At 52.1% G+C, this 22,644-nt stretch overlaps 7 protein-coding genes across 7 annotated transcripts; 4 read left to right on the forward strand and 3 right to left on the reverse strand.

The window, feature by feature from the left end:
* Positions 1–3,116: 3,116 nt before the first annotated feature.
* MRS44_014663 (uncharacterized protein) lies at positions 3,117–4,067 on the reverse strand (the record flags this gene model as incomplete). Its single annotated transcript, XM_065618503.1, has 4 exons — positions 3,117–3,448; positions 3,495–3,566; positions 3,612–3,999; positions 4,044–4,067. 4 exons carry the CDS (start codon positions 4,065–4,067, stop codon positions 3,117–3,119), a joined length of 816 nt encoding a protein of 271 aa, XP_065474575.1.
* Positions 4,068–5,061: 994 nt separating this feature from the next.
* On the forward strand, positions 5,062–5,526 carry MRS44_014664 (uncharacterized protein; the record flags this gene model as incomplete). Its single annotated transcript, XM_065618504.1, has 1 exon — positions 5,062–5,526. The coding sequence occupies one exon, from the start codon at positions 5,062–5,064 to the stop codon at positions 5,524–5,526; it is 465 nt and encodes a 154-aa protein (XP_065474576.1).
* Positions 5,527–6,317: 791 nt separating this feature from the next.
* Positions 6,318–7,196, forward strand: MRS44_014665 (uncharacterized protein; the record flags this gene model as incomplete). The annotated part of the gene is made up of 1 exon (XM_046277204.2): positions 6,318–7,196. The coding sequence occupies one exon, from the start codon at positions 6,318–6,320 to the stop codon at positions 7,194–7,196; it is 879 nt and encodes a 292-aa protein (XP_046127755.2).
* A 2,697-nt stretch (positions 7,197–9,893) lies between these two features.
* On the reverse strand, positions 9,894–12,245 carry MRS44_014666 (uncharacterized protein; the record flags this gene model as incomplete). The annotated part of the gene is made up of 1 exon (XM_046274137.2): positions 9,894–12,245. The coding sequence occupies one exon, from the start codon at positions 12,243–12,245 to the stop codon at positions 9,894–9,896; it is 2,352 nt and encodes a 783-aa protein (XP_046127756.2).
* A 5,790-nt stretch (positions 12,246–18,035) lies between these two features.
* On the forward strand, positions 18,036–18,950 carry MRS44_014667 (uncharacterized protein; the record flags this gene model as incomplete). The annotated part of the gene is made up of 1 exon (XM_065618505.1): positions 18,036–18,950. The coding sequence occupies one exon, from the start codon at positions 18,036–18,038 to the stop codon at positions 18,948–18,950; it is 915 nt and encodes a 304-aa protein (XP_065474577.1).
* Positions 18,951–19,068: 118 nt separating this feature from the next.
* On the reverse strand, positions 19,069–20,469 carry MRS44_014668 (uncharacterized protein; the record flags this gene model as incomplete). Its single annotated transcript, XM_046277205.2, has 2 exons — positions 19,069–20,212; positions 20,342–20,469. The coding sequence occupies 2 exons, from the start codon at positions 20,467–20,469 to the stop codon at positions 19,069–19,071; spliced, it is 1,272 nt and encodes a 423-aa protein (XP_046127759.1).
* A 619-nt stretch (positions 20,470–21,088) lies between these two features.
* MRS44_014669 (uncharacterized protein) lies at positions 21,089–21,559 on the forward strand (the record flags this gene model as incomplete). The annotated part of the gene is made up of 2 exons (XM_046274138.2): positions 21,089–21,262; positions 21,314–21,559. 2 exons carry the CDS (start codon positions 21,089–21,091, stop codon positions 21,557–21,559), a joined length of 420 nt encoding a protein of 139 aa, XP_046127760.1.
* Between the last annotated feature and the right edge of the window lie 1,085 nt (positions 21,560–22,644).

The raw sequence follows: 22,644 nt of genomic DNA on the forward strand, positions 1-22,644 counted from the left end.
TTCAGCTGAATCCTACGCAGCCTGATTTGAGCCTCTCCTCAGATGGCGGGGGGAAACCTCAGGGATCTCAAGATAAAGCATGCTTCATCAAATAGAAGGTCCAGAAGGCATATACAGGCCAGTTAAAGAGATTTTAAAGGGCACTGAACTTCAAAATGAGAGCTGAATCATCACTTCTCATTCACGACTTTCTTATCGTACTTGTTGTGGTTGTCTCACGACGGCATTCAGCCTTGTGGCAGGGGCGCAGCGCTTGCATATGTACCACGGGGAGCCTCGAGTGGGCACATGTTGCTCGTGTCTGTCCTAGCCTTTTGTCAAGCTTGGACCGAAGGTGGCATGACTTGATAAGCTTGAGTGTAATACGCTGCCAATTTCAGGCATAGGTCAGTTCGATGAGATCCATGCCTAGTAGAGCCAATATTCCTGTGGTTTTGGGTGGCATCGCCCCTCTAACTTGGGGGTTACTCGACCACACGACTAATCCTTTGAACTTCCCAGTGAGCGGATAGGTGTCTCTTTGCTGATAGGTATCCTTTGTCTCAGGCTGGGGACATATCATCGGCTGGGCGCCTGTAATCGGTTGAGAAGTGTGCTTGACACTCCATATCAATCTTTGCCAACTGAGAACTATGGTGATCGAGCTATTACAATCTCCAACTGATACCTTCTCTCATACCCAAAATGTACCTTGAATCCTCGATCGGACCGAGAGAACCTCCAACCCATGTAATCCCCATCACCTCAAGTTGATTGTTGGATCATCGTCCACGAGCCCATTCGACAACACAAAACTATGCTTACCCAAACCACATGTGGCATCATTTGCCCAACATGAATCAATGCCAGCCTAGGTCATCCCGCCCATTGGACAAAAAGTTGCGTCGAGGTTTGATACTAAAGCACCATTCCAGTGTGTCGAATTGCCTGACTTCCAGTCTCCCCTCGTTTCGGGGTATTGCTGGCTTTTGCGTCTCAAATGCGGCCCCCTCAAAGAAAAGTTGTTTCCCTGCGCGACGAGTATATAGATTGCCCCTTGTATCAAGTGAAATCGGTTCAGTGAGTCAGTCTAGACGGACCCATCCCACAGAATCGCGATGGCCGCCGGCAAACTCGACAAGCAGACCGGTGAGGGTTTAGTACCAACGGCTATTGACAACCCCATCGATACAGGGGTAAACTTTGGATGCATATTTCATGGAACATGATGTATACCAATACTTCCATTTGTCGATATTCCTGAGTGACGGCAGCAAGCGGAACACTGGTTGAGTTGGCAGAGCGTCTTGAGGAGCAGGAAAGGGGTGATTGCTGTCTCCTTCGAAAGCAATGAACTGGAGCTTGGATATCTTCATCGTATGCTCTAGTTCATTAATAAAGACACGGAATGGCTTGGGAGGCTCTGTAACAAGGCGTTGGATGTTGAAAGCCCCAGCTTCGGATGTCCCAAAAGCAAGAGTTCGCCCTTTGTCAGTAAAAACTATGAAGGATGGCTGTTAGTCATGCGCAACGACAGGGAGAGCTTTGTGGTCGTACCAATATGCCTGTCGCCCCGGGGAAGGGGGGTCTCCTGTTAGGTCTATGGTATTTCCTGTTAATTGTATAGATCTGGGAGATTTGTTCGCCCTGGTGCAAAGGCATGAAGGCCAAAGACAACTCGACGGGGTCAGTGATGTCTTCCAAGCCCGGCACTATAGGCAGAATCGGCTGGTTCAACCCCTGATCCCGTTTATGGGAAAAGACGGTTAGAAGATTCCCCCGATGATCGAGTGCCACAGAGTAGCCGACGATATCGGGCGTGTTGCACTCGAAGAAGCGCATTCGAACATTAAGATCCTGTTTTACACGCGGTTCCTGCATTGTGCCAAGGTCGATGATTGTGGGAGGATTTGCCATTGGAATCTTCCAGTAAATTATGTGTAGACAGCCGCCGGCCGTAGTTGGAAGATCAGGCTTGAAATATCACCAAGCACCTGGTATGGCAGGATAGTTGCGACACCATGCTTCTCGCTGATGGGGGTAGACTGGGAACATCTGCAGAATCCCAGATGAATCAGCCGCGACAAAGCAATGTTTTGCCCCATCCCATCAAGTACCGGCAACCGGCATATGAACTGAGACTTGTCTGAAGCATTCCTCGAAGAGTTTAGCAGGGCGCTGATGCCTCTAAGCGATAACTATCTTCTAAATGTAGTGTTGACCATCAACCTTGATGAAAGAGACGTACGTAGGACGACTTGGGTCATAAGAAAATCGATATGGACCTAGAGGGGACACCTTTTCTCGCCCCAGTGCTACAGTGGTTGCAGTCTCCCGGACAAGGTAACTGGCAATCATCCGCCAGACCTCACAGGGGAGCTGTCGTGGCCAGCTTTCATGGTAGAGCAGCTTACTGGATAGAAGTTCCACAAGATAACGGGCCCTGCGTCTCTGGTGGCTGGCTGAAGGCGTAAATCCGCGTAGTGCTTCATTAACATTCCTCGGGTAGAGCTCCAAGGAAGCGCTGCGTCGGTAGCATTGAAGATGCAAACACCTTCCACCCCGCTCGTTCCTCCAGCAAAAGGCTTCGGGGGCGCACGTGTGAGGTTTGTTCGCTCTCTTGATACTGTATTGGCTTCTGACTTTGTGCAAGACAAACTCTTCGGAGGAGCAGTCTTTAGAGAGATCTAGAGATACCCAGATGCCCCAGTCAGCCGAAGCATCGGGCGTACATGGCAAGCACTTACACGCGACGATCTTCTCGCCTTCAACAAGGTCGAATTTGCACAATGTGCATTGTGAAATACACCAAGAGAGTGTGAAATCGATCGGCTTATCGGGTTCATCATGAGCCATGGCAAGACGGAATGTAGACACGACAGGGGTAGGCTTGGTCTGGAGGATCTCACGAAACGAGGATGATGGAGGAAAGAAATGGGAATTATAAAGAAGCCGGAGATGAAGTTTTAACCTCCAACACCAGCGCAGCACAGGCAAAGAGACGCCCAGCATCCATTCTCATGTTCAATTGGCTACCTTGCCAACCCAGGTGGTTCCGGCACGGTTGGATGCAGCCGTCATCAAACATCGTCACGCCTGACAAACAGAATCCTGCGGTTGACATGCATCCAGCCTCTCTACCCCATTCTTCGTCTGCCTTCAGCCGATAGCTCGTAAGCGGGTGCCTCATTGGCTGGCATCTCGCCATAAGGATACGAATGAGCATGGCCTTGGTCGGCAGGCAATGTTGTAACTACTTGTCCGGGGCTGGGTCGAGGAATACACTCCGAATGCAGCTGAGGCTTGTCAAAATGGACCGACTCTTGGTTATCTTGAGGACTTGAAGGGGGTTTTGGTGTCCTCTTGCGCCGTCTGTACCACCAGATGCCAACCCCTACGAGGGCCAAGACAACCACTACCGAGCCGACGACAGGTCCGGCAATCCATGCTTGGCTTCGGCCTGAGCTATCTGTACAAGGGTCAGATAGTGTACGGAAGAAGTATTGTCAGCATACCCTTTGCCTCTGAAGCGCTACTCGAAGTTGGTGGATCTAGCTGATCTGACTCGCCCGTTACTGAAGGAGCATCTACTCCAGTTAGTCAAAGACAAGGAGCGAGAATCCAATACTTACGATTTGAAGTGGCAGCTGGCACGTTTCTGAAAATCGAATCATCTGCATCATTAGTACTCGCCGCCTCTGTAGCAGAACTTTGCTCATCCTCCGCGGCAGTAGCCAAAGTGGCAGAAGCTGTAGCCATAGTCGCCCAGTTCGTCAACGATGTAAAGCTGGCGCAATAGTCGACGAACCGTCCCAGCTTTGGCTCGACGTATTCTCTGACATTGTCTGAGTCGGTCTCATCCTCGATACAATTTGCGCAGGTCTGATACAAATCGTAAAAACCGTCGTCTTCGCACAACGCTTCAGTCCGTCCAGCCAGGCGTGCATACTGATATGCATACTCTGCGTTATCATTCGAATTAGTAATTCCAATACAAACAGTCCAGTGAGGATCTTCGGCCTACCACAGGAATAGCATTGCACTGGAGTACTTTGCCGACGGACCAGCGTCAATATGTCGCCAACCATGACTTCTCGAGACGCCAATACCCGCAGCCAAACAATTTGAAAAGAAAGGCAATGCAAACAAAAAACCCTGGCACCCGGGGGTCTCGGACGTTTTTGACTATCGCTCTGGCGTGTCAGGGATGCAAACATGCCAAGACTGCAAGCTGTTCAGCTGAGAGTTGAGAGCGATCCTGATTTGCTGCATGCCTCGGCAATGTGAAGGGGTGATGAAACAGAAGCTATTAACCGACGCTGCATGTTTAGAGCTTAATCTAACTGTTGTTTCTTTGGGGGAGTTGGATGAGGCTGTTGCAAGTCTGTCAAGAAATAGCTGTCAGACAGGCTATGCAGTAAATACATCAAACCCACAGATTTTAGGCTGTAAGATTCTTCGCATAGATATCACGTCGCTTCATGGAGTGAATCAATCTGGGAACTACCGAAGCCTTTGGCGTTGACCCTGGTTGAAAGCTGGGATCTTCAGGTGAAGATGCAAGCCATGTCACGCGCGAATTTCTTGAAAGATTGCCAATGACCCAATTGGTCTTCCTTATCACCTCTCTGTTTTCTCTGTCTATGTGTGGCTTGCTGGCGCCTTTCCTTTCAAAGAACATGGCTTCTTTGCACTGCAAGTCCTGATGTTTGCTCGATCAAGACCAGCCCTCCAAGCACTACTTCACCGAGGGACGTTGCCTATTGTGCAGTGAAGTAAGAAACACCATGAAATATCAAGGCATCAGTCACCGTCCCAGTACATTTAGTGACTGCTGTTTGATGTGCCTGGCGAGGCCTTCACCTCCTGCCTACCTTTTCCTCACCATTCACTCTCAACCCGGAGGATTCTACTCTTTGTACTCAAAATATCAGCAAGAAGACGACATGGCAGCAATAAACTCTCCGAAACACCTACCTCCCAGCGGGGATCATGACATTGGTCCACAGGAATCCACCCTGGCTACCTTGATCACATCACCACAACTTGGAGATACATCCATCGCCGACATCCATCTACAACATGTCTCGCAGAAACAACCGCCGGGCACGATCCGCAAAGCCCACAAACCGTACCACTGAGAGCCAGTCGGCAATCCCAAAGTCCGCCAAACAAATCAAGAAGCAGAAACGTCGCGGTCGCCGCGAAGCAAAGCGGAACCAGGCGCGAAACCGCATGCGAGAGCCAACTGTCGACAGCGACGGTGACATAGACGCCATTTCCGAGTCTGACGCAGATTCTGAGCAAGATATCTCCCACCGAAACACCAGCCAGGAGAAGATGGATCTCGACCGACCTGGACCATTCGACCTCCAAAGACTTCGCACAGCCGTCACGTCCATTATCAAAGAGTGCGTTGAGGAGTTTGGCATGGGGAGCAAGATGAACGACTACATGGACTGGCAGCCAGAACCGCCCAGACCTGTGTATCTGGTGCTGTGGAGCGAGATGCCATGTTATCCGGATGGAAAAGTCCGTAGACATTGAAAGGGACTGCACGTCTTCAAGACCTGAAGCATGCGCTGACCATGAGAGTCAGTTTGTGAGTTGTTGAATATGAGAGATGATCTGAGATTGATATTTGATGTATTTGGATCTTGAGGGAGGAAAAAGTGGTGGGTGATTGGGATCTTTGTGGTTGACGAGAGTTGGCGTTTTGTGTTGTTGGACATGAGAGCTATACCGATGCTAGCTCCCGGAGTACGATATCGCCCCTAGTTTGTTACCTGATGATTGGGCATTTGGATTAGTACATGGTGTACGAAGAGAACTAATTTATTCAACGAGCTCATAAACTAAGTGCTGCGTTCGCCGCTTGAATCAGCTACTCATGGGTGAGTTTAAACATACCCTGAACCCGTGTCGCGGGAAGAACGTATCAACGATAGTACGAAAATAAATACACTTGAATGACCTTAGGGTAAAGATTTGTACTTCTCCCCAATTTGGAAGATATTATTTGGTAAACATGCAAAGATGAGAGGTTGGCTCAGCGAGGAGGCATACAATGGAACAGAGAAGGTAGTTGCCATCTGGCACTCCTTCCTTCAACAGCATCAACCATCGCAAGAACCACGTGCAAGTGCACCTAGGTAAACATGATCCTCAGACCTCCTTCTCATCAAGACAATCTAGCATCCTACAATTCTCCTATAACTCATCACCACCAAAACCAGCCCTACACCGACTCTCCTCATCAGCTGTCGCCAGCAATGGATGCTCACATTTAGCAGTTTCACTTTTTTTCCCCCTCTCCCGAATTTGACTACCTTACAATCATGACGAGTAGATTCTCTTATGGGGTCTCTGGAACGTGCGGCTACTCTGGAAGCTACGGCTACAGTTACGGAGCCCTCACCTCACAACAGGCCGCCCACTCCCGCGAGGCATCAAGGCACTCGGCCTTGTCTCATCCCTCTTACCCGCCTTCGGTACGATCAAAGAAGAGAACTTCGACCGACGAGCAGCATCCTCGGGTCGAGCCGTCTTCGCATGTCCACACCCGTGAGTCCTCTGCCGTTGGGAGGAGGTCCTCGGTCGAGGATGAAGGTACACACAGTCATCGCAGAAGACACAACGAAGTCAGACACTCCGAGGAGGCTAGCAGGCGATCTATTGATCATCAGAAACACTGCCATCACCCACATCAAGCACACCTTTGCGTCCCTGATACTCATCATCTACATCATGCGCATCACACTCCTCATTGCCACCATTTGCACCAGCGGTACGATCCACAGACAAGGCAGTTCCAATACTCCAGCAGCGTTCCCAAAGGCATCAAGTTTCCCGGGCTAGTCCAAAGCAAGGTGGTGGCGGTCAAATCGAAGAACAACGACATGTCCTGGCACCGGATCAGCCAGAGTATGGGGTTGGCCAAGACCAGGGAGCACGACCGACTTGAAGAGAAACTCCCTGGCCCTACTGTGCTCAAGGTGAAGAAGAAGAAGAAATGGAAGTGGTGGTGGGGTAAGAAGAAGGAGAAGGATCCTGTCGAGCCAGAGCATCATGATGTTTACAACGTGCCAAAGAACAAGGAACCCGAGATGATGGATCGACCGGAATCAAGACCCGGCATGCTAGAGTGGCTCGGCGGCGAGTCTCTACCCGTTCAATCACCACAGGCCTTGAAGGAACTATTCGAGCGGGAATACTGAGTAGATGGACTTGGTACTAGATCAGCATCAGCTGGGTCATCGGTTGTTACGGGCAGGGACAATGAATGTTGTTGAAGGATGACCACTCTTTCTTGTTTACCCAGAGCATTATCCATTTCACTACAGAGTAGGTCAAGTATTTTACTCCTATTAACCTGAATATGCTCTCCTTTCTCGATGCCTATACTCCTCTCTCTGAGACGGGAACGGCGAGTGAGCAGTGTGAAACCATTGGCACGGTATAAACGGCACCGTCTACCTTATCATTAAGGAACCAGTTGACTAAGAATTAGTCTCATTATTATGAATTGAATCATCCCCTATCTATGCTGGTCGGGTATCAAAGGTACAACCTGAGATGCTGAACCACCATGATGGGTTCAGTCGGCTCAACCCTTTCCCACAAGATGATGACCACCCTCGATAAGTGAGATAAAAAGCAAAACAAACATGGTGTAGAACCCAAGATTCAGCCCTCTGGTTGATGGTGACATCACAGGCTTGCACACATGGCTTTTTCCCCTCCCCTCCTTTCAAACGGCTGAACGCCAATGCGGATAACCTCACATTTCAACGCTGGGTGGCGTAAACTTACGGTGAACAGTCAACAAGACTTTGGTTTCTCGGGAGAGAACAAGTAAAAGAGCAGAGCCTCAATAATTTCCTTTTTTGATTTGATCGTCGATGGGAAAATGTAGAATGTGCACATGCAGCCCGGGTCGGCTTCCCCGTGGCCCCGGGTCTCACAGCATCTTAGGTTGTCAAATGTGAAGCTGGCGCCGGCGCTTTTGTGATTTCCCACAAGATGCATGGTCGTTGCCTATGGGCGCATGACGTCCCGCGTCGTGAAGATCCCCCACGGTGTGTGTGGTTTCTCTGACATGTGGCTCCCGCGGAAACTTTGATGGGATGGGATGATAAATCCGGGGTATTGAGTGATGCTTGAAACACCTTGTTTCTGTAGCACGCCGTATCCGGAGCTGTCGAGATAGCTGCTATAGCTAGGGGTATCCATGTATTCTCATCACCCCATGGCTCGAGTATCATGTCTTCTTACCTACGCATAAACATACATCTTTACTGTCGTCATCTGCCGTGTCACTCTCTACACTTTTCAACACCATCTTTAGAATGACTCACCCCCTTCCCGAAATCACAAAAATGCAACAAATCCTCTCACAGCCTTGCTTACTTACATCCCCGTCCCCCCTCCATGATCACACTAGGCAATTGTATTTCCCGCGTCAAAGTGCATTCAGCTGCAGGTGTCTCCTGAACATTATTTTGGAATTTGCAAAAAATCGCTGTGGCATGATGATGTCGCCTTCTTACGCGATGAGAAAATTACAAAAAAGGAAGAGAGAGAAGAATATGGATCCATATGGGCGGCAACACAACACACACCCCCCGGCAAAAGAGAAGCCGCGAAAACACACAATAACAATAAGAGCTCCAGTTAAAACGAAACAAAATCACAGTCACATGCCCGGCTGCAGAGGACCTAACCTTTCCAGCAGGACCCACGGCTGCTGCACACTCCCCCCTACCCTTCTGGTGAACCGAGGACCCTCCAAGATGGTCTCTCGAGTACCGGTACTTCCCAAGGATCTCACACACTCTCTCCGACCCCCCGCTGGTGGATCCCCGCGTGAAAGGCTCGTCCCGAAGCCCCCCCTCCCCTCCAAGAAAGGACGAGACGACACCCTCCACAACGGGCACGTTTTTTCTCAAGGCCCCCCCCCCGCTCGACGGGAACTAACGCTCGCTCTTTTAGCGGTTCAAGTGGAGAAATAGTTCGAGACGAAGCGCATGGCAATCACAACCCGAGGGGAGATCGATCCCGGGGAGGGGGGAACGGGACTTGACGGACAAGGTCGGCCAACTTCCATTCTCGACATCCCATCCGTCCATCCATGGCATGGCATGCTCTTCAGACGGATCCTGCCCACGGCGCCACTCTGACCGTCCCGTCATATGTGACAGCTGCTTCTGATTCAACGACGTGATGGGTACTATAAAGACCGCCTGCCTGCAGCTAAGCAATGGGGACATGTCGGGTATGGCTGGCTATAAAGAACCCCCCCTAGTATTGATCTGATCAGTTCAGTTCAGTGGATGAACGTATCCGCAGCCCATCCATCGTCCAGTCCAGCCCAGCCCAGCCCAGTCCACTTCAGTCTCCAGTCGAGCAGGTGTTCCCAGCGCCAAAATCCATATCATTTATTTTCCCCGTCACATCCTATATGGAACAAAACAGACAGCACACGAATCCAATCCTCTGAGCCCCCGTTCAGAGGGGCGGAAACAAATTGAGCCCTTGGGTATCAGGTTTTGCACCCATGACGCCTTGCCTTTCGCACACACAAAAATATCGACCAAAAAAATACCAAAAAAAATCCATCCCTAAATCCCATAAAAAACGCTTCAAGAAAGAAAAGTCGTTGACACCCTAGGCTCGACCCAGGTCCTGTTGCGACCAGTCTGGTTCTGGTTCCGGTCTGGTTCCGCATAACGTATCCATGGCTCTCCTCCTCTGCCACCCATCCCCAACTAACCATGGCAACAGCCCCCATCTTTTAACAGACAAGCAGATCAATAAAAACAAGATAAAAGAAGCGAAAACAAAAAACAAAAGCACACAAACACACAAAAAACCCGGTGCCAGTAGCAGAATGTGGCAACATCGCCGACCTCACATCAGTGTGGGTGCCACCCTTCTGATGGTGAGCCGACTCCACTGCCCACGTCCGATGTCCTCCTCGACTGCTGGCTTGTCCTGAATTTTGACTGATAATCTGAGCTCTCACTCGTTGCTCGATTCGAGTCTCGCCGCTCGCCAACCCACCAATAGTGCAACACATCGCGTTGCCACCGCAGAAGGTCGCGAATCTTGAGTCCTTGGCTGGTGGTAAACGTCACGTAGAGCAGCAGCGCCTTCAGAGGTGACAACCTGAGCTGATGCAGAAGCCACCGATTGACAAAGTCCGTCTTGCCACCTTCGTTGTGCGCAATGATGAGCCGGTCGATGGAATACTCCTTTGACGCGAGCTGCATCCGTCCTCGCTTGCTTGGGTCGCTGTCTGGTAGCTTGGCTGCAGCCTTCAGCGCTCCACCAGCCGTTGTCGGCTCTTCTTGCAAGAGATGCTCCGGCTGGCTTAGTAGCACCGAGAATCTGGCATGGGCGAGGCTGTGGGTAGACTCGTCCTCAGAATCTAGGTCGATGTCCTCATACCCTTGTTGAGGGTACAAAAGATAAGCCACTTGTGAAGACAGGTGCTTCTGCATCACCCCTTTCTCCTCGCACAGTTGCCGGAGCTGCGTTACCTTATCCTGTAGCTTGGACACGCTATCAGTCATTCGGTCTTGGTCCGCTGGGAAGTCGGCCAAGAATTCCTTCTCGGCTATCGTCAACTCCATGTTTGCCGTAGTTTTCATATTCAGCTCCTTCTCGTGCTCTCCCTTAAGGAACAAGAGTTCATCGAGGTCCTCCTTGGCATTTTGAAGATCGCCCACAGCCGACATGAGCTCTTGGAACAGTGGGTGAGGGTCATCCGTAGGACCATTGGGAGAAATGCCCCTGAGCAATTCTGGCGTGTCCTGCTTTGGTTCAGGTTCGTTGGGTGGCCGTATGGATATGGTATTGCCCACCGCGAGCAAGCTGAAGAAGTTGGTTTCCAATTTGTTGAGCTCTTCCTCTTCTTCGTCCAGAGTCATTTCTTGGTCCTCGTAATCACGCTCCAAGGCCTGATATTCAGTCCTCACGCGCTGCATCTCTGCCAGCCGACGATCAATACGGTCAACGCTGCCACGCAACGTCGGAAGTGAACCATTTGGATCGACAAGCACAGGCCGTATGACAGCCATGAAGGCATTATCAGCCTGGTCTCTGGCACCCCGCAACTCCTTGAGCCTTTTTCTTTTTCTCGACATCTGAGACTTGATATCATTTAATTTGGCCCTTTGATCTTTGAGCTTGGTCCAGAGTAGCTCCACTGCATCTTCCGGAGGTGCAGATGCCTTGGAGACATTGCTTTTGCTGGCATCATTCACCTCTGGTACAGGATCAACCCGCGTGTCAGTACCGGACCAACGCCGCGGAGTACGGCTCCTTTCGTATTGAGAGATCCATGTCGTGATTCGGTTGGTCATGGACGCCTTGCGGCGGATCACTCCTGGGGCTCCTGGGGTAACAAGAGGTGCTGAGGGAGGCAGAGGTGGAAATTGTCGGGTACCAGAGGGTTCAATATGCTCTAGCTCCGACCCAGCATCGAGGGAAGACCCCGACCATGATTCCGAGCCCAAATCAGATGCAGAGTCCGAGTCAGAATGGACAGTCCGATCAACAGGGTTGGGGCTCCGACCCCTCGACGGACTACCGTCAGCCAGCTCGATGGATCTTTCGTGGGGTGTCGAAGTGTGTGCCAGGGATTTCGTTGCCGAAGCCCCAGAGTCTTCCGGCGTCGAGGCGGCCGGTGACCGAGGAGGCGGTGACGGTGGAGCGGAGCCCGGGAGCGTAGCTTGCTGGGGCCGAACCGGATCGAAGAGTTGTCGAAAAGACGGCAGCGACGCGGACAGGAATGTCGGACGAAGGGACTCGTGGCTCTTTGATACTGGCGGAAGGGAATGTTGACGAACAGGACGAGATGTTAGTTTCTGCGAAGACGATCGGGACAAGGAAGTTGGTGGGCGATGTGGTGTTGGTGAAACGGAGGCCGTGGGCGCTGGAGTGGAACGCGACACGACAGCGTCGTCCGGCTTGGTGATTGGGAAGCTAGCGGGTTGGAAGCTGGAGAGTGAAGCAACACTGTCGAGTGGCATGGAGTATCCAGATACGGATGTGCTTCTGGAGGATGGCAACGATGGCAACGGAGCATCTTGGACCGAGTCATGAGCCTCGCCCTCAACCCGGATCCGGGTTCGAGGATACGCATCAGTCCCAGGCAAAGGCACAGGAACAGGACGGGGCGAGGATTGAGCGTAATGGGGATGAGAACCTTGGAGGGGTTTCGTGAAGCTCTGGTGGATATCACGTACCAACGCGGCATCCATGGACAATGATCAAGATGGCTATGGCAAGGGAGAAGACCTCATGGGGGCGGCTCGTCCATACCTATCCCAAGGTGGCATCGATAGATGATGGCTGATGACGAGAGTGTGGTGGATGGATGGAGCTGGAGCTTGAGCCGGAGCTGGAACTGGGAGCCGAGAAAACAAGAGGCGGGCGATCAAAAGTCGAGGCAATGAATGACAATGCGGCTCTGCAACTTTGCGGGGATGAAAAGAGAGAGAAGGGAGGGAGCAGACTGAACTTTCCGAGTTTGGGAGCTGGAGATTTGACAGCTGGAGCTCCGACGCGAGATCGTCCAATTTCCAGGCAGGCTAGGTGGCCCTCCATTTCTTTCCCCCTTCTCTCCCTTCACTAATCGAATCGCCGGAGAGGACGGGAGAGACGAGATAACGGTGACACTAAGGGAGGGCCCGTGTCTGGGGGACGGGCCACTAACGTAGTAGATCCTAGCGAAGTGCTAGCCCTGTTTTCGGGGAAGCTTGCCCCGGTTCCTGGATGGCCTGCTCTGATTCACCGAGGAGCAACACAATCAACAGCTTAGACCCCAAATTTATTCATGGACAATCTCCTGCCTATCAAGCGGAAACATGGCGTCTCATGTGAGAGGGCCAAGCCATGACACCTCCGAGATACTGTGTGAGGTGGACGCAAGCCTGCCGGGCTGCATAAATAGCCCGTCAAGCCCACTGGAGGTCATCCCTGGCCTGGTCTGGCCAAGGAGCGGCACGGGCATGCATCCAAGCAGTTTGATGGCCAACGGTCCCCCGTCGATGCCGCCGAAAACGGGGCTGCGGGACCCCCTCCTCCGGGGCACCACTCCTCCTCGTCGGAGCCATGAATAGGTCCACTTCACCGACTCGGCCGCTTCGTGCTTCGACTCGTCCACCGTCATCTCGAGATGACTCTTGAGGCTCTGTGGCTGCGATTTGAGGCCCACGAGGCCTGCAGCTGCCGTGGACTGTGTAGCGTTATCACTGGAAGGAAGCTGGACAAGCTGGAGCAGCCACCGTACGAGCTTCTGACTGGTGCCTCTCCCGCACTGTGCTATTTTTGACCACTCATCTTGCTCCATCCCAGAGCCTCGTCGACGTTGTAACTCTACATGGTCACCTAACAGCTTCAAGCTGCACGGGTTCCCGATGCCTCAAAATCGCTCACTCCCCTCCACTTCGTCTTCGTCCAATCACTCGGCTCCTCTGTGTCTTTCGTCCATGTCTTCCCGCGCGCTGGTTCCATCCGGAGGGGCGTGTACCTTCACCCGTCGGTCCCTCTCTTCGGAACGTCCTCAGATGGGCGCCAGTGTGTGGTGCTCTCCATCGAGCGCCGGGTTTATCTCAACCTTGGCTGGTTCTACTTCTCTCGCTTCCTCCTTCTCTGGTCTCTCCCACAGAGAATGGCTAGAGGTCGTCATGCGAGCCTGCATGTTGACTCCTCAGTCCCCTCCCTGAGTCCACCTCCTCCACTTCTTCTATCCCCACTTGTCCCCCGTTCTATTACTCGCTGGGTGATGCGCGACATAAGAGATGCTGGGCTGCATTGTAAAAAGCAACTGATAAGCTACGGCTGCCGCTCTGCTGTGCACTCTTCTCTCGGCCGTCCGGTTTTGTCACTCTGTCTCGTCCGATAACCTCCTCGGGCTGGCGGGACTCGTGAGACTTGTTCTGGCTGGAGCCCGTTGACTTCAGTCTACATCACAGCCGTCTGTCTCCTTGACGCAGTACAACAGCTCCCACAGCTATAGCTACAGCTACAGCTACCGTTGCTGCCTCTGCGGCTGTTTCTGCAGCTGCTCATTGCTCAGCCCTTCCTGCGATCATCACGGGCAGATGTCGATGCCTTGTTCCACCACCACCACACCTTCGAACAGTCCACCATCAACCACCAACCCCAGCTGCTCTAGGATATCAAAAGACCACCACTAGCTGGCGCCCTCCAGCATATCTTATGCGTCTTCAAGTGGTCATCCTAGTCTTTGCAGATACTCTGACCTCTCACCGGCTTGCATGCATTGCATAGGGACACCGCTTCCACCTCAACTGAGTTGACAGGAGAAACACGCAACAAGTCCCATTCCGGCTTTGAAACAAAAGCAAGACAGCTTCCCCGCGGCATTCGCCAAGTGCAGTCATTTACACCACTCCCCCTCCGTCTCGATACGTCGCCAGCACATCCACGACAGGGACCAACGGGAACCCCGACCTCCGTCCCCGTGCAACCAAGCCGCAGTTCCCAGGTCCGGCTCGCACCTTTGGGGAACAGCTGAGCCGCAAGACCTGGTGCTATTCCGGCTCTCCTCTCTGCCCTCTCTGCTCTTCCTACTTCCAGTCGTTGGTTTATTTCTACATAAGCCCCCAACCCACCATCTTCATGTTGGTGCTTCTACACTTCCAGCCTTAAACCCAGAATTCCGGAACCTCGAATCCTGCACGTTTACAAAGCCTTGGAGCCTTTCGAGGTGTTGGCGCCAGGCTTTGTGTTTCGATATTTGCCCAGTCGTCACCTTGAGCAGTTTCGACGTTGACGTCTACTCCCACCACGCTGGTGGATCTTTTCAGTTGCTCTATCTTCATACTTGGGCGACTTTGTTAACTGTTGTACGAGCCAACTATATTGTTTCCCATCTGTTTGTTCTGGTTACTTTATCGTTACGTCGGTCGATATCCTGTTCGATTTTGGGCTCGGTGCTACGGAATCTTGATACATGACTCCCCGCGCACAATGCCATCATGTCTATGTATTCATCAAGCAATGTTCAATGGTCCGACTGGATCTATGATCCAACCTACGGCCAGCACTATCGCCAGGGTACAGATGCCAATGGTGCGTGATTCTTCTCCTAGTCTACCTCTTTTTGTCCCGAGAGGATACTCAACTAATCATGACGCCCATAGGCGAGGTTCTGATGCAATGGGAATCTGAAGTCGCCAATGACCCTTCCACGCCTCGCGAAACTGACGAGGTCCCGGACGTATCGACGCTTACTCTCCAAGATCCCCCATCTCCGGGCGACGGCGACCCAGCCAGTACGTAATACCATCCCAGGCAAGCTTTTGGCTAGATCACTGCTATACGCGTGACTATCCGACGCTTCCATCCCAATGTCAGTCTTGGCTAACGTCGAGCCGCGATAGATTATACTACAGAAGCTTCGTCAAAAAACAAGTCCAAGTCCAAGTCTCACAAATCATCCAAAAAGGAGTCGAAGAGTTCAAAATCCAAGTCCAAATCATCGCATCGAAAGGGAAAGAGCCGTGCCCAAGATGATGATGAAGAAGAAGAAGAGCCGAATCCCGGCCAGGCCAGTCGCTTCTGTGAGTATTTATAAAGCCATGTTCATCCCGAGTCTGACTAACTGAAACAGATCTCGATCATGAGACCGGACAATACCTACCTTATCCAGGGAACGAACAAGGTGCGTTTGGCTGAAATGTGACAGTTGGCCGAGTACTTACCTATACATGATAGATCCAGGAGGATATCATGGTGCTGGGGATGGTGATGATGCAGCTCTCGAGGCAGCCTATCATGAAAGCCGCAAATATAGCAGGGATCAATACTCTGCCGGTGGACCTGCAGGTCCCGCAGGTATGTTGTCTAGTACTCAACTACGAGCCTGCCAACTGATACATGGGAACACAGCCTATGAACCCGCTGAACCTGAAGAGACGTCAGCTCGCGTTGAAGAGCACATCGCAGGTACTGCGGGTGAATACGAGCCGCTAGACCCCCGTAAGTCTTGTGTTTCTCGTTAACGTGGTTCAGTCCTAGCTAACGACATTTCAGGGTATCAGGTTGTGCACTCGAGTTACTTCCAACCTGGCGAGGTGCGTATATCCGTTGGTCGTACTCCTACACATCGCTAACTCCTTTTGCAGGTTTTCAAGGTCCTCTGGCCTGAGCCAGCGGGATCAAGATCCGCACCCAGCGTGGCGTCTTACCCTGAATCAACAAGAGGCGCACCCAGTGTGGCGATCTACGCTGATCAATATGGCGGCCAGATCTTTGCTCACTTCCGCCGCTTCATCGTGATCGCAAATGATCAGGGGCACTGCCAGTGCGTGTAAGTCATCCATCACGCACTCACTTGATAAGAAGCGAGCTAACTGCCCAGGCCCATCTCAACGTACGGCAAAAAGGGCTGTACTAAGAGCGGCGCTAAGCCCTCGCAACACGGCATTGTCCATGACATGAGGTCAAGACCACATTATCTGGCAAACGAGCCTGAGCTTGGGTACAGTCCAGTTCGGGTCGAAATCACAGATCCGAGCGAAAAGATTTCCAAGGAATCCCGGGTCAACTACGCCAAGCTGACGACTGTCGAGCACAATGTCAAGGTACTCTTCGTCGGCCGAGTGATACCTGAGGACCTACCAATCGCCAAAGACGCGGTCGATGCCTGTTGGCTCAAGAAGACCCATACCAGGAGGCATCGCAGGCAGTAGCCTGCCTACACCTCGCCTCAACAACACGTTCACGGGACCCAAATGGGCCCCGACTTCACGGTGTCATGAACGGCACTAGCATAAATACGTTCACCAGAGGCCGGTGGTCCTGTCCACCGGCATATCTGCGAAATTGGACCAAGTGATTTCGTTATCATCGAGTCCAGCTGGGGAGGAGCTTCGACTATGGCCGATGCTACCTGAATACCCAGGTAGCTTTTTGAGTGCGTCGACCGAAGCCCGCCTGCGTCAGTCAGACGCTGGGGTTGATGGCCGTACGCCTTGAGAGAACACGACACATGCCCTTCTACGCACTCTCTTTTTACAATTTCTGAGTCTAATATTTGGTACACACGAGATTGAGACGATTTCCTTGGATACGAATTCACGCTGGGGCATTGCCACATTTCACTTGGATACGGCAGGAAAGTTAGGTGTAACAGGACTCACCAAACAAGTACAGTGCCTCACAGGCGAACCAGAGGCTTTTGGAATGGATATTTCAGACTCTCTGCTATTCTTTATATGTTGTTATTTGGGTCATGTTGGTGGATATCTGCTTTTGCACGTTGGCTTATGAGCAAAGTACGAGCAAGGAAGATGAAAGATCTATGGGCAGATTGTTCAGAATGGATATCATGAGATGTTATGACACCTTTACTCTCGTTAAAGTCAATCAGATACCGATTCACTAGTCAAAGTCGTCTTTCCGTTGAGCAAACTTCTTCGTGCAAGTCTTTGTGGTGTTGTGCTGTAGTTAAGTGAGATGGGTGTTAGTGATGTATTGCTCCCCTAGCCCCTAGCCCCTAGCACCCACGTAGACATGCTTCATCAAGCCCAAGCAACATACCAACGCCATCATGACACACGACGATCAGATAATGCAGTTTCGCCTTTGCTCCCCCGCAAAAAAGAACCCCGGCACATGTGCTCCAACCACTCTCTTTTTTCGGCCGAGTCGTCCTTGACGATCCAGGCCCAAATAAGGAGCTTACCGAGAGGAGACCCACTCAGTGGAGAGTGTGCCTCGGCATCTTGTTCCCCGCAACGCGGCCGAGACCGACCCCAGTCGCGTCCTCAGAGGAAGCTCCGAGGCCGTGGAAGGGGGGATTTGCCGCTGGTTTTGGTATATAGGATTTGGATCCTTCATCTCTGGGACTTAGATTTGAATCTTTAAGTTGAACTTGTGAATCGACTTTAGCGTTGGTATTACTTTGAGAGTGAGCTGTCTCAGCCTGGTCAACAAGCAACCACCACACTCATCTCCAATTCTAGCCTTCCAGCTGTCATCTTCTTTTCTTTCCTTCATCAACAACAAACGACTACACAATGGCTGAAGCTCACCTCGAAGACTTTCCCTCGCTCTTCTCCCTCAAGGGCAAGGTCGCCGTCATCACCGGCGGCTCACGCGGTCTAGGCCTCCACGCTGCATCCGCGTACGTTGAACCCTCCTCCCTTTACTATCTTCCTGCTGACATCATACCCCACAGGTTCCTCCAGGCTGGAGCTTCCAAGGTCTTCATCTCTTCCCGAAAGGCCAAGGCCTGCGAGGAGGCGTGCAAGGCCCTCAACGCCCTGCCCAACCGCTCCCCCGGCGCGGTCGCCATCTCGGCACCCGCCGACTCGTCTACAATTGAGGGCGTCGAGAGTCTCCTCGCGCAGGTCAAGAAGCACACTGACCGCGTCGACATCCTCTTTGCCAACGCCGGCGCCACGTGGGGCGAGCGCTTCGACACGCACCCGGACTCGGCCTTTGCTAAGGTCATGGATCTCAACGTCAAGGCTGTTTTCAACACGATCCGGCTGTTCACCCCTCTGCTTGAGAAGAGCGCTTCTATCAAGGACCCCAGCCGCGTCATCATCACCTCTAGTACCGCAGGTCTAGGCGTCGGCACCATCGGCAAGCAGGGCACGTACGGCTACTCTGCCAGCAAGGCGGCAGTTCTGCACCTCGGCCGCAACCTGGCCATGGAGCTGGGTCCCCGAGCCATTACCGTCAACTCCATCTGCCCAGGCTTCTTCCCTAGCAAGATGTCCAACGGACTCCTGGAGATGTCGGGCGGCGCCGAGCAGATTGGAAAGGCGAACCCCATGAGAAGGCTGGGTCAGCCCGAGGATATCGCGGGTGTTGTGGTGTACCTTGCGAGCAGGGCGGGTGCTCACGTGAATGGAGAGTCGATTGCTATTGACGGTGGTTCGCTATGGCAGCGGGGAGAGCTCATGGCAGCAGATTCGAAGCTGTAGTCATGGTGTTTAGTAATGTATGATAGACATAGAGTTGGTGGCAGTTTGTATTTACATTCACTGAGTTTATTGATGCTTCCGTTTTGCTTTATGCATCTATTCTAGTCATCCCTTTACCTCATGAGCTACCTGCATCAGCTGGTTTACGAGCCACCCAAGTGCTCGCCTTGTATATCGTTTGTAGTAGACTCTCGCTGTCATGTATGTATGGTGCCTCGACACCAGTCTGATGCCACTCGACAACGAATCCCATCTTCTCAAGAAGAGCAATGACCTCATCGTCCGACAGCTCAAAGCTTCCCGGGTCAGCAATCCCTGATGAGGCGTTGTGGTCGTGTTCGCCGTCTTCTCCATCGCCCAGGCCATGGTTCCCAGGAGCGTTATTCTCAAAGTGCCACAACAAGGGGCCAACGTTGATCAGTACACCTCCAGGTCGGAGGCAGTGTCGAATGACTTCGAGGTATCGAATCAGGTTTGGTGCTGTGTCGAGGAAGAAGACGCTGGCGACGGCGTCATACTGGTCCTTGTGATCTTCGTCTGAGTAGAGGCAGAGGAAGTCGGCAGCACACATGGACATTTCCCCGGTATTCGGGGTGGCAGCCAGAACCGAAGCCGGGTGGACGTCTGGAACCTGGTAGCTTCGGAGGTGATTGGCTCGGGTGAGGTGATTCGAAAAGGAGTGAACCCAAGGGTAGATAGTATGATGCTTAGCTGCGGGACAGCTGTTGAGGATATAAGAAGAGGCCAGGAGCTGGTGGTACGAGATTTCGTTTCCCTCGGCTGTGTAGCCATTCGCACAAAGGTCGAACACTAGTCGACCCAATCCCGCACCTGGTACCAACACCTTCAAGGACGTTTGCTCGGGGTGCTTCTGCTTCTCTGCTTCAAGAGCCTTCATGATGGGACCGTAACTGGCCTGTCTCTCGGCTGCTCCAGCCTCAGTCCAGTCGCGGTAGAACTGGCGGATGGTGCTCCTGGCCTTGTCGACGTCAGAGTGCTTGGCGACTCCAGTCCACTCAGGAGGCATGCTAGGCTCTCCTCCTTCGGAGTCGGCTGCAATCGCCCGGAAGGACTGGAGTCCATAGCGAGCGATGGTGCGGGCAAACTCGGCATTCTCATCGATGGCGTCATCCACCTTCTCGAGGGTGTCGAGAAAGTTGAAGGGAGGTCCTGCAAGGAGTTTCCAGTGGTTCTGGGGGAGGGCGTAGAAGGACTGGCGACGGAGGTGGGTGATGTTGAAGTGAGAGACTTTAGCGTATTGGCTATGAATCTCTCAGCATAATGAAACAGTTGTAATAGAGCAGCTCTCGAAAAGAGAACTCAATCTGAGTGAATACGTTTTTCTGATGGTGAATCGCCCCTCGTGGCCGCAGGTCTCGTCCCATACTCACAAGAATGAATCCAAGGCGCAAAAGATGACGCGAACCTCCTCGGGATCCTCCATGCTGTCCTCTACTCCGCCCCAGGCGCTGTCATCCGGGACTATTTCGATGTGGTGGCCATCTTCGGATGCAGCCATGGCTTAAAAATATGCTCGTGTGTGTGTCGATGTTGTGTGTGTATGTTGTCTCAGGAAGGGCTCATGGCGGGGTAGAAGTAGGAGACGGCTATGACGATATCTGTGCAAGACCTTTTGTTTCAAGAAGAAACAGATTCTGGCAGAAAGTGGGGAAAAGTTGATACGAAGAAGAAGAATATCAAGATAATGTTCACAAGTTCAACTCATGTTCCATCCCCTCCCGTCAACTCGTACAGTCATTTTTGCGGAGCTGGAATGACCATTTGCCATTTCCGTGGGGTTTTGGCCAGATCATGTGATTTGGGAAAGCTCAAACAATCAACCTGCAGACTCTGCGATAGCGACGACAGCTACAGGAGCTGCTGTTTATGCCGAAACTCTTCAAGAATCTCTATTTATTTGTTTCTGATCGATAATTATTATTTTTGAATGTGAACGACCGTCTGTGGTGCTTGCTCACACGCCCAAAGAGAACCCCGCCACCAACCTCCTTCAGCCTCCAACCTCGATCTGATAAGACTCTCCTACACACTCACCTCGCCAACGACACCACCAATAGAAGGCACGCCTTGATCTCACTTCAGCCTCACTAATACTTAGCCTGATTCACTCCATCGCTATGGCTACAGACACAGTCGAGCTTTCAGTGCCCCTTCCCCGCTCTCTGGATACCCGCATCTACTTACGCCTATCCACGAAAGCCAAGTCGGTCTTGCTCAACCTGACGACGGCTTCACAAGACGAGCTCGCTACTCCAACGTCTATGGGCTCATTCGTTTATGCCTTGCCAAACGTGAGTGCGACCATCTATTCATGTGACGCCCAGTTGCTGACATTCTGTCAGAGGCTCGACCCTGTGCAGCCGCTATCCACGACGCTCTACTCGTCAGAGTCGTCAGTCGAGTTCACGACCCGTCTAGCTAAGTTGCTGGCCCGGAGAACGCAGCTCCCGGTTTACGTGAGCAACTCGATGAGCTTTGCCGATGCCGGCATGGGTGGCACGGTAGAGGAGGAGATGGAGGCCTTCAAGACCATTGTTCAGATTGTCTTGGAGAAGCTACAGCCTAGTGCCAAATCTACTACGGCTTGATTTGAGACCTAGCATGGAATTCAAAATGCTGTATTTACCAGCACTTGACTAGATACCCGGACTTCTTGCAGGAGCCCCAACCCAAGGTCCCAGCTTTAGCAGGAGAAGCCGGAGCTACATTGTGCGATTAAGAAGCATAGCTTCTCGGATGTTTGACATGATCACCTCGCTTACGACAGAGCTGTCAGGGCGATACTGAACGATTACAACATGGACTATGTACAGCTCCGGACGATTCCGCCGTTATACACGCAGAGATGGGTGGCTTGAGACAAGATGTTTGTCATCTCACGGGAACGCGCGTGTAGCACAATGATGCCTTTGTTGGTCGAGACGGGCGATGGCAGATTATTCAGCTTGAGACTACGCCTTTATAGATTAGGTATCTCGTCCGGGACAGACAATGCATTACGCTTCTCACTTGGCCTCGAGATGGTAGTGGACCTTTGTTGGGCACCATAGCTTCAATGTTTACGCCCACTCTTGTTGATCGACGAAACTTGGCTTACCAGGTTAAAGGCTTGAAAATGGCCACCGCCAGAGGTTGTGTCACATTTGTGGTACCTGAAATGAAGAGTTGTGCAACAACGCATCGAGTGGCACTCAAGCCAGTCGTGAGCTGGCAGTGATGCATAGCTGTGAACAAGGCCTGTTCCTAGGATGAATGCAGAGTGCGACGGGTTGAGATGAAAGAGGAAGGCCCCCTGCTTCAGGTAGCTTTCACACGCGGCTAGCCACACTGCAGGGAGGAGTCAATGTCGACTGAATTTCATGATCTCTTGGCGGTTGTTGTCGAGCTCGCACTGTTGCCAACAAAGAGGAGAATATCGTTGGGGGTCTACTTTGTCTCCACGTAACCGACGGAACGTTGCAGGAGCGGATGACTTGGGAAATGAGTTGAAACGATTCACGGTCAAACGGGTTAAATATTCCATTTCAAGATTTAAACAGGCAGGTAAACGAGCAGCATCTTGTCGTTTAGAATCAACCCGACCAATAATCATGATACTGGACCTCCAGCTACAGACAAAAGACCTGATCTTCAAGGGCATCAGCGGCGACCCCCGCATTCAAATGGAGAGAGA

The sequence above is a fragment of the Fusarium solani genome, assembly GCF_023522795.1.
Source record: "Fusarium solani strain SB1 chromosome Unknown bctg00000010, whole genome shotgun sequence".
Lineage (NCBI taxonomy): Eukaryota > Fungi > Ascomycota > Sordariomycetes > Hypocreales > Nectriaceae > Fusarium > Fusarium solani.